This window comes from Hoplias malabaricus, chromosome 4 (genome assembly GCF_029633855.1).
Source record: "Hoplias malabaricus isolate fHopMal1 chromosome 4, fHopMal1.hap1, whole genome shotgun sequence".
Lineage (NCBI taxonomy): Eukaryota > Metazoa > Chordata > Actinopteri > Characiformes > Erythrinidae > Hoplias > Hoplias malabaricus.
The window spans coordinates 63,203,165-63,215,268 of NC_089803.1; the positions used below are offsets into that span (position 1 = coordinate 63,203,165).

General features: G+C 36.4%; 2 protein-coding genes across 4 annotated transcripts in view; one reads left to right on the top strand and one right to left on the bottom strand.

Moving 5' to 3' along the window:
• Window positions 1–8,756, bottom strand: guca1aa (guanylate cyclase activator 1Aa). Of its 3 annotated transcripts, none has more exons than XM_066668923.1 (5): window positions 8,684–8,756; window positions 2,554–2,735; window positions 1,252–1,401; window positions 817–910; window positions 1–683 (listed from the first exon to the last, which is right to left on the bottom strand). In XM_066668923.1, the coding sequence occupies exons 2-5, from the start codon at window positions 2,701–2,703 to the stop codon at window positions 556–558; spliced, it is 522 nt and encodes a 173-aa protein (XP_066525020.1). In that variant the 5' UTR covers window positions 2,704–2,735; window positions 8,684–8,756; the 3' UTR covers window positions 1–555. The 3 variants fall into 3 exon arrangements, with proteins under 3 accessions (XP_066525020.1, XP_066525018.1, XP_066525019.1); XM_066668921.1 differs by having other exon boundaries at window positions 7,797–8,743; XM_066668922.1 differs by lacking the exon at window positions 8,684–8,756 and having other exon boundaries at window positions 2,554–2,751.
• Window positions 8,385–12,104, top strand: part of golgb1 (golgin B1) — a 22,581-nt gene continuing 18,861 nt past the window's right edge. Inside the window, exons 1-5 of the mRNA XM_066668920.1 lie at window positions 8,385–8,488; window positions 9,472–9,559; window positions 10,261–10,431; window positions 11,063–11,185; window positions 11,861–12,022. Of these exons, the coding sequence (XP_066525017.1) occupies window positions 9,479–9,559; window positions 10,261–10,431; window positions 11,063–11,185; window positions 11,861–12,022 (537 nt within the window). The 5' untranslated portion in view covers window positions 8,385–8,488; window positions 9,472–9,478. The remainder of the gene's footprint in view (window positions 8,489–9,471; window positions 9,560–10,260; window positions 10,432–11,062; window positions 11,186–11,860; window positions 12,023–12,104) is intronic.

Sequence of the window (12,104 nt, forward strand, 5' to 3'; positions counted from 1 at the left end):
CACAAAATATAGAGCTTTGATTTACTGAATGGAAAAAGATTATATATGCATGCTCATGACTAATTAATTAATTAATTGCAACTTTGGTAAACATTTAACAATTGATTGTTTGAATGTGTTCATTCTTAGGATTTTTACCTGGGCAAGAGTTAATCTTTGGTAGCTATTGACTGGTCAGCTATTTCATAATACGATTTGTTGCCTACAGACAAATAGAATGTTCATAGTATGGTCACCTAGGCAACCATGTATTAAACCATGTTTTGTTTTGTTTCTTTAGAACTAGTTCTGCATTTGAATGTTTGCCTAGGCAACAATAAAACAATCACTGCTCTTTTGAGCTAAATCAGTGTAAGAGTTGTATCCCAGGTAAAAATAAAACACTTTCTCTGAACTGGACAGCTTGTTCATTTGGAGATTTTCATCCCAGAAAATAATTAAAGGCATTAATTTGCCTTACTTTAAGTAATTTAACCTAGATGTGTCATGGACTGTTGTAGAGACATCTTGATATAGAGGGCAGTTTAATATCGAGAAAATGTGCTTATTTTTATTTTAAATGCTGTGTCTGCGGTTGTGGATCATGGCAACAATGTGAGTGAGATCCAGACTCTTGACCATCACCTCCATGAAGTCTTCATCACTACGAGCTCCTTCTACAAACTCCTCCAGGGATAGCTCCCCTGTTACACAGCAATCAACACACTTCATTCGTAAGGCAAATATAATATTAACATATCTCAGATTATGAAGCCTAGTTTGGAACAAATTTAAATGGAAAATCTGCGGTTATTGGGTAGAGTATTGCACACTGACCGTCTCCGTTAATGTCAATCTTGTCAAAGACTCTGTTGGTGAACTCTTCCGCACTAAGCTCCTGAGCATCACTGCCGTTAATGGCTCGGATTGCCTAAGGAACAAATACAGAACATCAAAGAAGAGATTTTTTTGTTTTATTTCATTTGTTTGTTTGAGGCTGATGTTGTGATCTACTGCAACCTGCTAAATTTCACCCAGCAACCTAAAGAGACCCATATCGTACACTTTTCTAGTTTAGTTTTTTTCCCTTAATAGATAGTCATGATGATATAAATATACATGTTATAGGTCAGTTCCATGCTTCGCTTCACATCTAAAAATGAAAGTTATGAGGCTACTTTAAAATTTTGAATTAACTGAATTTCTAATAATAATTTGAATGGACAGGAACATAATATTTATATAATTGATTTTTTAGTGTTTATTTCTGACCTTGATGATGTTGAGGAGCTCGTGTCTGTCAATGCAACCATTTCCGTCAACGTCATAAAGCCTAAAATACCAGCGCAGTTTGTGCTCCATCTTTCCTCTCATCACCAGACTGAGAGCTGCTACATACTCCATGAAGTCGATATAGCCATCCTGTACACACAAACACAAACAGACACATAATGACCAAACACAGTGTCATGTGTGTCATACTGTGGTTGTTTTCTAGGTTCATCTAAAACTTTTGGTCTAAAGCCATTTATTTTCTTTATCTGTAGATTCCCTACTGTGCACTCATTTTATTTTTATTTTTGATTGATTCATTTTGGAGTAACTTTATTATTGTTTTGCTCTAGTATCCACTAGAGGAAGATAGTTTCCCCTTTTGAGTTCATTCTTCTCAGTGGTTCTTCCTCTACTTCTGAAGGAGTTTTCTTCTAGAATTTTGTGCTAGAATTTTTACTTTGTCAAAGCTCTATGCAAATACAATCAAATTTAATTAATTATGGAGCATCACACAGTTTTAGGTATGTGTGTGATAATTTAGACATGCACTCTAATTAGAGAACACACTGCAGATAACAGGTAAAAAATGTGATAAACAAAACATTCAGTACACGTGAGTTAGGATCATATTAGTAATGGAGAAACATGACTATGCACAAACTATTTATGACTCTGATCCGGTCTGTTTGTCTTAATCCTGAAAGTAATCTCATAACTCACATCTTTGTTTGTCTCAGATTAATTACAGCTGACCTTAGGAGCCTAATATAGCAGCTGCCTGCACGTGAGAAAAAACTAATCTGCTCATCATTAATTAAAACAGTTATCGGTTTACATTAAGCGCTCAAAAATGACTTCTTTTCTCACTATATTTACCTCTTTTCCTGTTTGTTTTTAAAGAAACATTTTGTATTTTCTGTCTAAAATTTGAATATCTTTAGGAGTTTTAAAAGAAAATGTACTTCTACCAAATGTGATCCTCAGAGGTGTGAAATAAGCACTCAAGTAGAGGCAAAGCAATCTGAGAAGTACAAGAAGTACATTAGAAGCTCAAAAGCTCTACCTAAGGGGAACTCATTAGAACATCCAGCACCTATCAGCACAGATAGTCATATCTCTATAACTCTACAGATGAAAAATATATATAAATGTTGTTCTTTGGATGAGAACTGAATAGAAAAAGGAATTGTTTCTCCTGAAAACTCTTTTTTCTTTAAATGTGCCCACATTTTTAAGGACAGTTGTTATTTCCACCTGATGTCAAAAACTGAAAAGCATGTACTTTCATGTGTTACTCACCTTGTTCATGTCAAAAGTGCGGAACATCTGCTCGATGTAGGCATTGGCCTCAGGATCCAGACCCCGGAGCCCAAAAAACTGCTTAAACTCATGAAGTGTGAGCTGACCGGATGGACACTCTGTCATAAACTTCTTATACCACAGGTGCATCTCAACCGCCTGAAGATCATCCACTGTGGAGCCTGTAGAATTCCCCATCACGAAAGATGGAAAAGTGGGAGGGATGAAAAAAAATGCTAAAAGTGCTATAGAAATTAGAGTAGAATAGTGTCCTGATCCAATCAGATCTGGAACAAATGAAGAAAATGTGGAGACAAATAATTGTAATTTGTCTGAAGCCCAATGGCTCTGCTGTGCAGGCGAGGTTCTCGCGTCTCACAGCTGTCTGACACTGGGGCATAAATCGGACACTTGTGGTTAGGGTGGCTTTTATAACTCGCCAATGGCCTTTATCACCCAGGCTCATGCAAATCACCTGCAATAATCCAACACAGACATTGCTCAGGATGAAGGATTAATGTCTGAGGCCAGACATGCTGACCATCACCTGGACACCGATAGCCAACCATGCGGAAAAATAAATCACGTTTTCTTGTTACAGTTAATAAAACAAGATTGTAAAATACAAAAGAGGCAAATCTGGCATCCTTTGAATCAGATTGTGATGCACTGAACTAAACATGCATCAATTTACCAATGCTGATATAGTCAATTTTATACTAATATAATCATTTTCAGTTAACCACTTTCTACAGGCCCCTTAGTGGACATTCAGTCAGTGGAATGTAAATCAACTTGAGTATTAACTAATATTAATAAATTAATATAGTTTTCTTCATAACAAACTGTCAGATGGAGTAGGACACTGATGACTCAGTGTCTGAAATGTTGTGACTGTGTTGAGTTGCTTGTGACCAATGAGAGTGATGGGAACAGGTGAGAAATGTAAGAAGATAACACTGGACCAGAGTCAGCTCAATGAAGCTCTTCATAACATTTCATCACTAGACAGTCTTTATTAAAGTTTAAGTGATTCATAAATATATTATAAATGATTATTAAAGGAGCTTAGAAATAATTGTAATTTATATATAAAAAAAGATTAGGTTTTCTGTCTGATAAATATAAATATCTGGCATTAAATTCTGACTGGACCAGTAGGAGCTAAACTTTAACAAAGAAGAATATGGGCTCACAATTGGGCAAGCAACATTCTTGCATTTTTTAACTATTTATGTGTTACAGTTTACAGTTTATTATCGTGACAAAAGTGGAACTATGAGTGTTCAGATCAAAAGTGGGAATAAACAGTCTGAGAAATTTTATGCAGAAACATTTATTAGAAAATCTCTACAGTAAATATTGTACTGGCATTCTGTTATTGAAGCAATACATATAGCATCATAAATAAACAGTGCTTACATTTTAGACATTTCACAAATTTATCTTAAAAAAGCATTAAAAGGAACTGAAATGATAACTAAACCTGAATAGAGTAAATAAAATGCAGAATAAATAGTTTTTCAGTAAAGTTATGAATGTGTAGTGTAGATTAAATCAATGAACACTAAATTTCCATATTGTGCAGCTTCTTGTCTGGATATATCATTGAAAGTGAAAAGCATGTGTACTTTAAACATATTAACACACTATAATGAACTCTTAATGTTCTATAATATGTGCCTTTTAAATTTAAACTGGCCATATACACCATATACAATATACACAGTCACAAGATCAAATTGTGTGTGGGTCTGGACAGAGTCTGGGTGCTCAAGGCTCACTGACCCCGTTTACACCTGGTCACTTCATGTGACTAGTGTTTGGAAGGTATCTTGATAACATTTTAATCATTCAATAATAATCCAATGTGTTTCCGGTTAGATGGACTGAAATTTGTAAATTTGTTTATCTGTTCAGCCTCTTCCTATGTTGTGCTAAAGATAGTTGATTCCTCAAAATTCCTAGTAGTGTCTGTCCATAATTCTTTAAAGAATTTTGTTTCATTCAGTTTCCAACCATGTACTTCCTCAGTGAATCTCTTCCTCACAGACCATGTGTCCAGTGATGTACTGCATGGGAAGGGGTTTCCATTGTGTGTTGGAGAGATGGATACGACTGATACTCAAGATGGAAGTGACCAGTGTAACATGGGGTTCTTTAAGTGTGACGGGAGCAAAGGCTAGGCTGACTTGTTTGATCTCAGAGAAAGGTTACTGTAGCACAAATTGCTGAAAATGTTAGTGCTAGCTGTGATAAAAAGGTGTTAAAAAATGGACATTGTGTCCATGCTGAGCCCGTTGCTCCCTCACACATCAGTGAAACTCAGGCATGCATGACCTTGTCCACAGTCTACCGGTTGTCTTTGTTTGACCACTTTTGGCAGGTACTAACCACTGCATACCAGGAACAGACCACAAGACCTGCCATTTGGGAGATACTCTGACTAAAACACTGTTTGTCAGAGTATTTTATCACCTCAGCCTTCGACAGGTGCCAGACAATAAAGAATTAATAATTTGTTAATTCATTAATTGTCTGTAACCGCTTATCGAATTCAGAGTCGCGGTGGGTCCGGAGCCCACCCGGAATCACTGGCGTAAGGTGGGAACACCAGTCCTTTGCAGGGCAACACACACTGACACATTCACTCACACCCAGAAAAACTTTCTGAGTCGCTAATTCACCTAGCAAGGTGTGTTTTTGGACCGTGGGAGGAATTGAATTGTTATTTAATTCACCTGTCAGTGGTTTTAATCTTCATCTACTGGTCAGTTTATAAATATGATTACATGATAATATGGCATATATACAGTAGTGTGCAGAAGTCTTAGGCACCGAAGATAATTATAAATATTTAAACTAATGCCTTCTCGATGTGGTGTTTGTATAACATATATAATCACAGTAAATGCAAAAAATAAAATAATATAAAACAAATAAGAAATATAACAATTTTTTTCTATAAAGTAGTAGGTGTGAGTGAGTTTGAAGAACGTTTTGTTCAGATTCTCCTTGATTGCATATATTTATTAAAATCATTTATTAACCGCTAAAACTAGGTATTGGATGATAGCCTCAAATAATACGGACTCCACGAGGAGAGATTTGGAAAAAGTTAAACCAACACATTCACACACAGAGTATCACACTCACTGGAATAATGTTATTTGGTTTTACAAATTACTGCTGCTTACTGCTCAGTTAAAAAGCATTTTAAAACTCATAATCTCTGGTGCCTAAAGCTTTTGCACGGTACTGTATGCTTAATATAACAAGTGCAGAAATGCTATAATTTAACAGTCTGGAGTTAGTCTGGTTTAGAACATATAAACAAAAGATGCATTTCAACATTCAGCTGAATATAAAAAATTATAATTATCTGCAAACATTGTTGACTGGTTTGATACAATTTTGGACCCTCAGCTTCAACAACCATTTTTTTTTGTATTGAATGAAAATGAGTAAACTTTAAATATGTGTTCTCTGTAGATGACGTATTTGCTTATTCCCATTAAAGAGTGATTTCATTTGATCATGGGTGCCCAAATATTTGCACACCATCTAATGTATTCTTATGAACTATGAAACAGCAAACAGTGCAGTGAGAGTTCTCTAAAAGCTGTCCAACAAACGTAGTCTGCGTTTAAACACAAATTGCTTCATTTGATTAAATACCCTTCATAATTACATGTCAAAGACGAAAACAAAGTGATTGAGAGTTTGGTTGATGTAAATGCTTCATTGTAGAGACACTTACGGAGTTAGGACTTTTTAGAGTAGTGTTAAACGGAACTTCTGACTCTAAAAGCTCCTGACAGAAATGTATTACATGAAATGATTATGAACCCATTGCTGATATCTGAAATGCTGCTTTACAATATTTTTAAGGTTTTACATATTTTCAAATGTCAATTCATGCTGTAGGCATACACATCATCCACTTCAAGTCAAACCACTGTGAATCAAACATTCAATCTTGGAAAATTGGGGTTTTGTTACAAAAATAACTAAAGAACACACATTTACTGTCTGGACTAGATACCTATAAAAAAAGAGGAATACTTGATTTAAATGTGCACATAATCTCAAATTCTTTATTCTGAAATTAATTTCAGAGATGAAATATACCAAATATACCACAGTATTTCAGTCCTAATGTCAGTCAATTTGATTTGTGTTTTTTATCTATATATTTAATTATTGTAGGAAAAAATGCACATATTTAAATCAAGTCATTTCAGTGCAGATGCAAAGTAGGCATTAGTTGGTACCACATAAATATGTATATAATGTTTCTCCATTACTAAAAAAAAAACAAAAACATAAGATTATGTAAGATTAAACCACTGGTCACATATCTCTGCAAGACTATTTGTGGGTTAAAATGCATCACAGACATAAGCCAAAATTATGTAGACACATCTCCTAAATAGTGATTCAATAATTGCTGAGCTGTAGACACACCCATTAGGGGATGCATGAGGTGCACAACTCAGCCTACTGTGTCAACATACGTCAGACCATAGAGTGTATTTATTGTATATAGGACAAAAGAATGATTTGAGACCAATCCAGTGTCCCAACAGTTATATAGTTACATACAATTCAAGTTCATCACACATATTTATAGAATACTGTATGTCAGAGAATCTGGCCCTATAACACTTATATTAGACCTTCATACTCTATAACAATTACTATCTCTTCTTATGTTTTTGTTTTAACAAATAGATCAGATTTACATCATCTATGAACCCTGCTGTGTTTTGTCTGCATGCATATTCCAATATGCACGGAACGGGCGATTTAAAAACACACTATGTAAGTGGGTGTGTGTTTGTGTGCAAATAGATATATATCAAATCTTAAGAGAAATGGGACTGGTTTGGTCCACATCCCATAAATGCAACTGGCCCAATACTATTTATATACATCACAATCAACATTTTTAAAATACTGTCCTCATCTTGTTCTTTAAAAAATTTAGAATGAAAACATTTGAAATGTCTGAATACTTATCATAGGGTCGGACATATCTCATGCCTATGAAAACTTTTGCCTTTCCACCTCTTGTCTGACCATATAAAAATAGATATACTTAGTTTACTATATGTGGAGCATGGGAGTTTTTTAAGTCACTATATCAGATTTATATGATTCAGATTTAGTCTTCAACCATTATGACCTTTAGCCAGTTGTCTGATTGAACAAGGGCTTGACTTGGGACATGACCCCTTTACCTTCAATTGTTAATAATCTTGGGATTTGTCTTAAAACCTCATTCAGAGTAAAAACATCCCGAAATGCCTGGAAAGGTGTCTTCCCCATTTTCCTTCCATTTCCAGCCTTTAGTCAGACTCTCTACTGCTGCTGGAGAGCGTCTCCATGGCAACCGCAGCGCGTCTTCCGGTCCACCTGAACAGGTGTCTGTGGACGGACTCGAAGGCGGAAACGGTGCAGCGGGCCAAAAGGGATGTCCACCTGAGAACCTCCACAAAACAACGAACAGTGCGAGAGACGCAGCCCCCAAGAAGTGTGAAGTAGTGGGCCAACATAATAAAACTTTGAGCTAGCAAAACGAAGCTTCGGGCCAGCTGCTTGCCATAGTTTACGATGATATTCACTTTTAAATCACGTCCTCCCATTGTGACAGGCAAACGTTAGCCCATTAAGTACTGGGTGGCGTCATGTTATTTAGTTTGTGGATTTATACGTTTTTCTGCACCAGATGCTCCCTCGACGCATTCTTCGTTTATAAAAACGACGCTGCTTATTTCAGACACTCCCTTGAGCTCAGTCCAATCGAAAGCGCTGAAACCTCGGTTTCCGGGATGTTAGCTGATGATGTGGCTCTTGCTCACAAATCCTGAAGACGAAATTGGTGCAAAAAACTCCGAGAACAGACACCTTTATACACGGAAGGATCACTCAGGTTTGTTTGTCCACTCCCGCGTTATTAGTGCAACTATCTGACGTAACCACAACACGCAGTGGTCTTTGTTATTATCACCATTACATCGTTAACGTATCTGTGTTTACAAATCGTCACTCTTTGCCCGCAAAACCTTATTTACTTTCGCCTTTTATCGCGATTCATCGCTTTTTCAAAACTGTACTAAAACCATACCTTCGCCGTGTCGACGTTTGTCTTTATTTCGTTTTCATTTTGAGACACAAAGCGAAGCTCTATAATCTTTGCTGTTGTGGAGAAGAGAGTCGCGCAGGCGCAATGTTCTTTCCAAACTTCGACACTTTCCGTCACGCTTCGGGTCTGGCGTTGTTTTTTTTTATCGGGACTGTACACGAAGATTGTATTCCAAGTATCTACCTATATGTTCCCTGTGTAGGGGGCCTGTTTTTAACTTTTACACTTGAATAGAACATAAATGTTAGAATGGCAAGCCATGTAAATACAAACAGACTAACATTAGATATACAGTGCACAATTTTTGAAGAAGACTCGGTGTACTTTATATGGAATAGGGAGCCATTTGAGTTTCAGTCGAAGTGGACATCCTCCACAAACTCAAGAAAAGTTCTGAAATAAAATAATGATTAAAGCAGGGGTTAATTTAACTACCTAAAATTAAAACAACTGCTTATAATGTTACACAACACCTGCACATGCCTTTCATATGTGACACAGTGCCTTGCAGAAATTGTATGTATAACTATAGTGTCCAATTTATCCTCAAATAAAATGGTTTATTACTTAGTTGTTATAATAATCCTATTATTGAACCTTATGACTTAATAACATTACTCTAGTTGGAGGTGGGAATGATCGTTGATTTAATTTCTAAATAGAATGACTTGATCCATTTATAACATTTGTATAAAATGCTGCTTAAGCTGCACAACGACAATTGTAGGAAGTAGGATGCTAGGTGAAATGTGTGTTTAACCTGTTCCTAGGTCAGTGATGTTCAGTCGACTGACCCAAGGAGTGACCTCCGTTCTTCAGGAACTTTCTGGAGAGGAGCGCCCAGGTGGTGATTCTCAGGTGAGATGATATATTCATACCAATATTTTAGGATTCCTTGCTTTTCTGATAAACATTTACTTTTCATTGTTGCATCTTAATTCATTACGAAAACTGGCACCTGTCGCTTGTGGTTTAAACCTCACTGACTCGAATTCTTTATTCTTGCTGTAATTTTTTTTTTAAATGTTTTGTTATAATTTGAAAAGCCCATTTAGTATTTTAGAGTATGTTTGTCAAATATTTGTGCGGACGATTAGAAATGCAGCATATTACCTGAATAAGCCGTTATTACACTAAATGTTATTAAAATGTTAACTTCCCTAAATTAAATACTTTGGAAAAAGGAAAGTGTGTTCTGGCCATGGTCATACACTGGTGCTTAATTATTGGTTAATATGATTGTACAACATCTACAAAAGCCTTTCACAAGAAAAACATAATTAAAATCTATAAAAGATCATTTTCCAACAAGATTTCACTAAGTGAACACACTAAAGCAGCCTGACTGCTTGCTAGTTTGCACATGAATAAGCTTCATTGTAGGTTTATGTGTCATTTATGAATTAAAGTTTGGAGATCAGAACAGTGTGTTCAGAATCAGTCATTCTGTCTAATGACGTCTTCTTTCATTGTCTAAGGAGAGTAAATAGAAATTCAATTGAAGTTGTATTTCATGTCATTCAAATGTATTCAATATTTGTTTTTTGTGTCATGACCAGGATGGATTGGTTCCTGAGCCCCTGTCTGACTCTGTCTCCTTCTCTGATGGTGCTGAATGCCCAGAGGACATAATGGAGAGACTCTCTCAAACAGAGCAGCTGGTTGTCCACCTTAAAGAACTAATCAGGGACAAGGACAATCAGCTGGCCAGTGCTGAGAAACTGCTCAAGGTAAAGAGAAGCAATACATGTTTTATTTTTTTAGGTGTTGTTTTCTGTTGGTTAAGTGTTTCTTCACAGGCATGTCAGCTGGTGCAATTTTTTACAAAAAAGAAAACCCAAAAGTTATTTATTAACCGCATGTCCAGTACAGGGTCGCAGTTGTAATTTATTATATTTTTATGAATATATTTATTAACAGAATTAAGAAAAGTTATACACCATTTAAACACATCTGAATTTGAAAAGATTATTGATAAGTAAGTGGGCGGCACGGTGTCGCAGTCACACAGCTCCAGGGACATGGAGGTTGTGGGTTCGATTCCTGCTCCGGGTGACTGTCTGTGAGGAGTTGGTGTGTTCTCCCTGTGACCACGTGGGTTTCCTCCGGGTGCTCCGGTTTCCTTCCACGGTCGAAAAAACAAACATTGGTAGGTGGATTGGCGACTTAAAAGTGTCCATAGGTGTGAGTGTGTGTGTTGCCCTGTGAAGGACAGGTGCCCCCTCCAGGGTGTGTTCCCGCCTTACGCCCAATGATTCCAGGTAGGCTCTGGACCCACCGCGACCCTGAATTGGATAAGCGGTTACAGATAATGAATGAATGAATGAATGATAAGTAAGTGTGAGTGTGTGCTTGTTTTAGGATGAAAAGGAACAGGGGGAAGCCAGGTTTACCAAACTGAAGCTGCAGGCAAAAGCCAAGATGGCTGCTCTAAACAAACAAATCTCAGAGCTGAAAGGACAGGAGGGACTAAACACCAGCCAGGTTAGTAAAACTCTTCTGTAACAATAGGTGAATAGGTACCACCATCTATTTGGTTTTAAAGAATTTAACTTACCAGATTAATTTGTCAGACATTTTTTGTTGTGCATTCTTTAAATACTGAAAGTAATGGTAAACATCATGTTTAGGCATGATGGTGTTTAATTGACATGTATGGTGTTTCTTTGATGGAGAATGATGGTGTTTTGAATTATGTATATAGCACAGAATTTATTTCTATAGACAGATTTAGTCAAACCACTATAAAGTCTTATTTGTACATGGCATAATTAAATAAATAAGTGGAACACAAAGATTGATGAGTGCAGGCTTTTGATTCACTCAAATTAACAACACAATTTACTCAGCTAATGAAGAACTTGCTGTGATTTAATGAACTGAAATGAGTCTGACCCTTGCTGACCTTCTCCACTGATGCAGTGTGTCAGCTTGAGCAAGCCTACAAAATTCCAGAAAACTCAGAGTATGTGACTTGCAGATAAAAAAAGAACGTTCTATTTAAATAAAATCAGTGGAAAGAAAATGTATTTAATTGTTTCCATTATCAACTATATTGTCTTTTGTAAATTCAAATGCATTCTAATATGAATTTACATGAATACACATACATATAATTATTTATATTTCCCATATTTGTAAGTGTGTGTGTTTGTTCAGTCTTCAGAAAGTTCATTCTCTGTGTCTTCGGTTGGCGAGGATGAGCTCCAGCAGCTGAAACTAAAGCTGAATCAGGAAGAGAATTTATCTCAGAGTCTTCAGGAACAGCTTCGTATATCTGAGCATCGTCTTAAAGAGGAGCAGGAGCACCATGCTGAACAGGTATGAAATTAACATGAAAAAATGCATGTAACAAAAATTTGATTTAAATTGAAGTATATATTGTTGTGCAACAGGCCTCCAT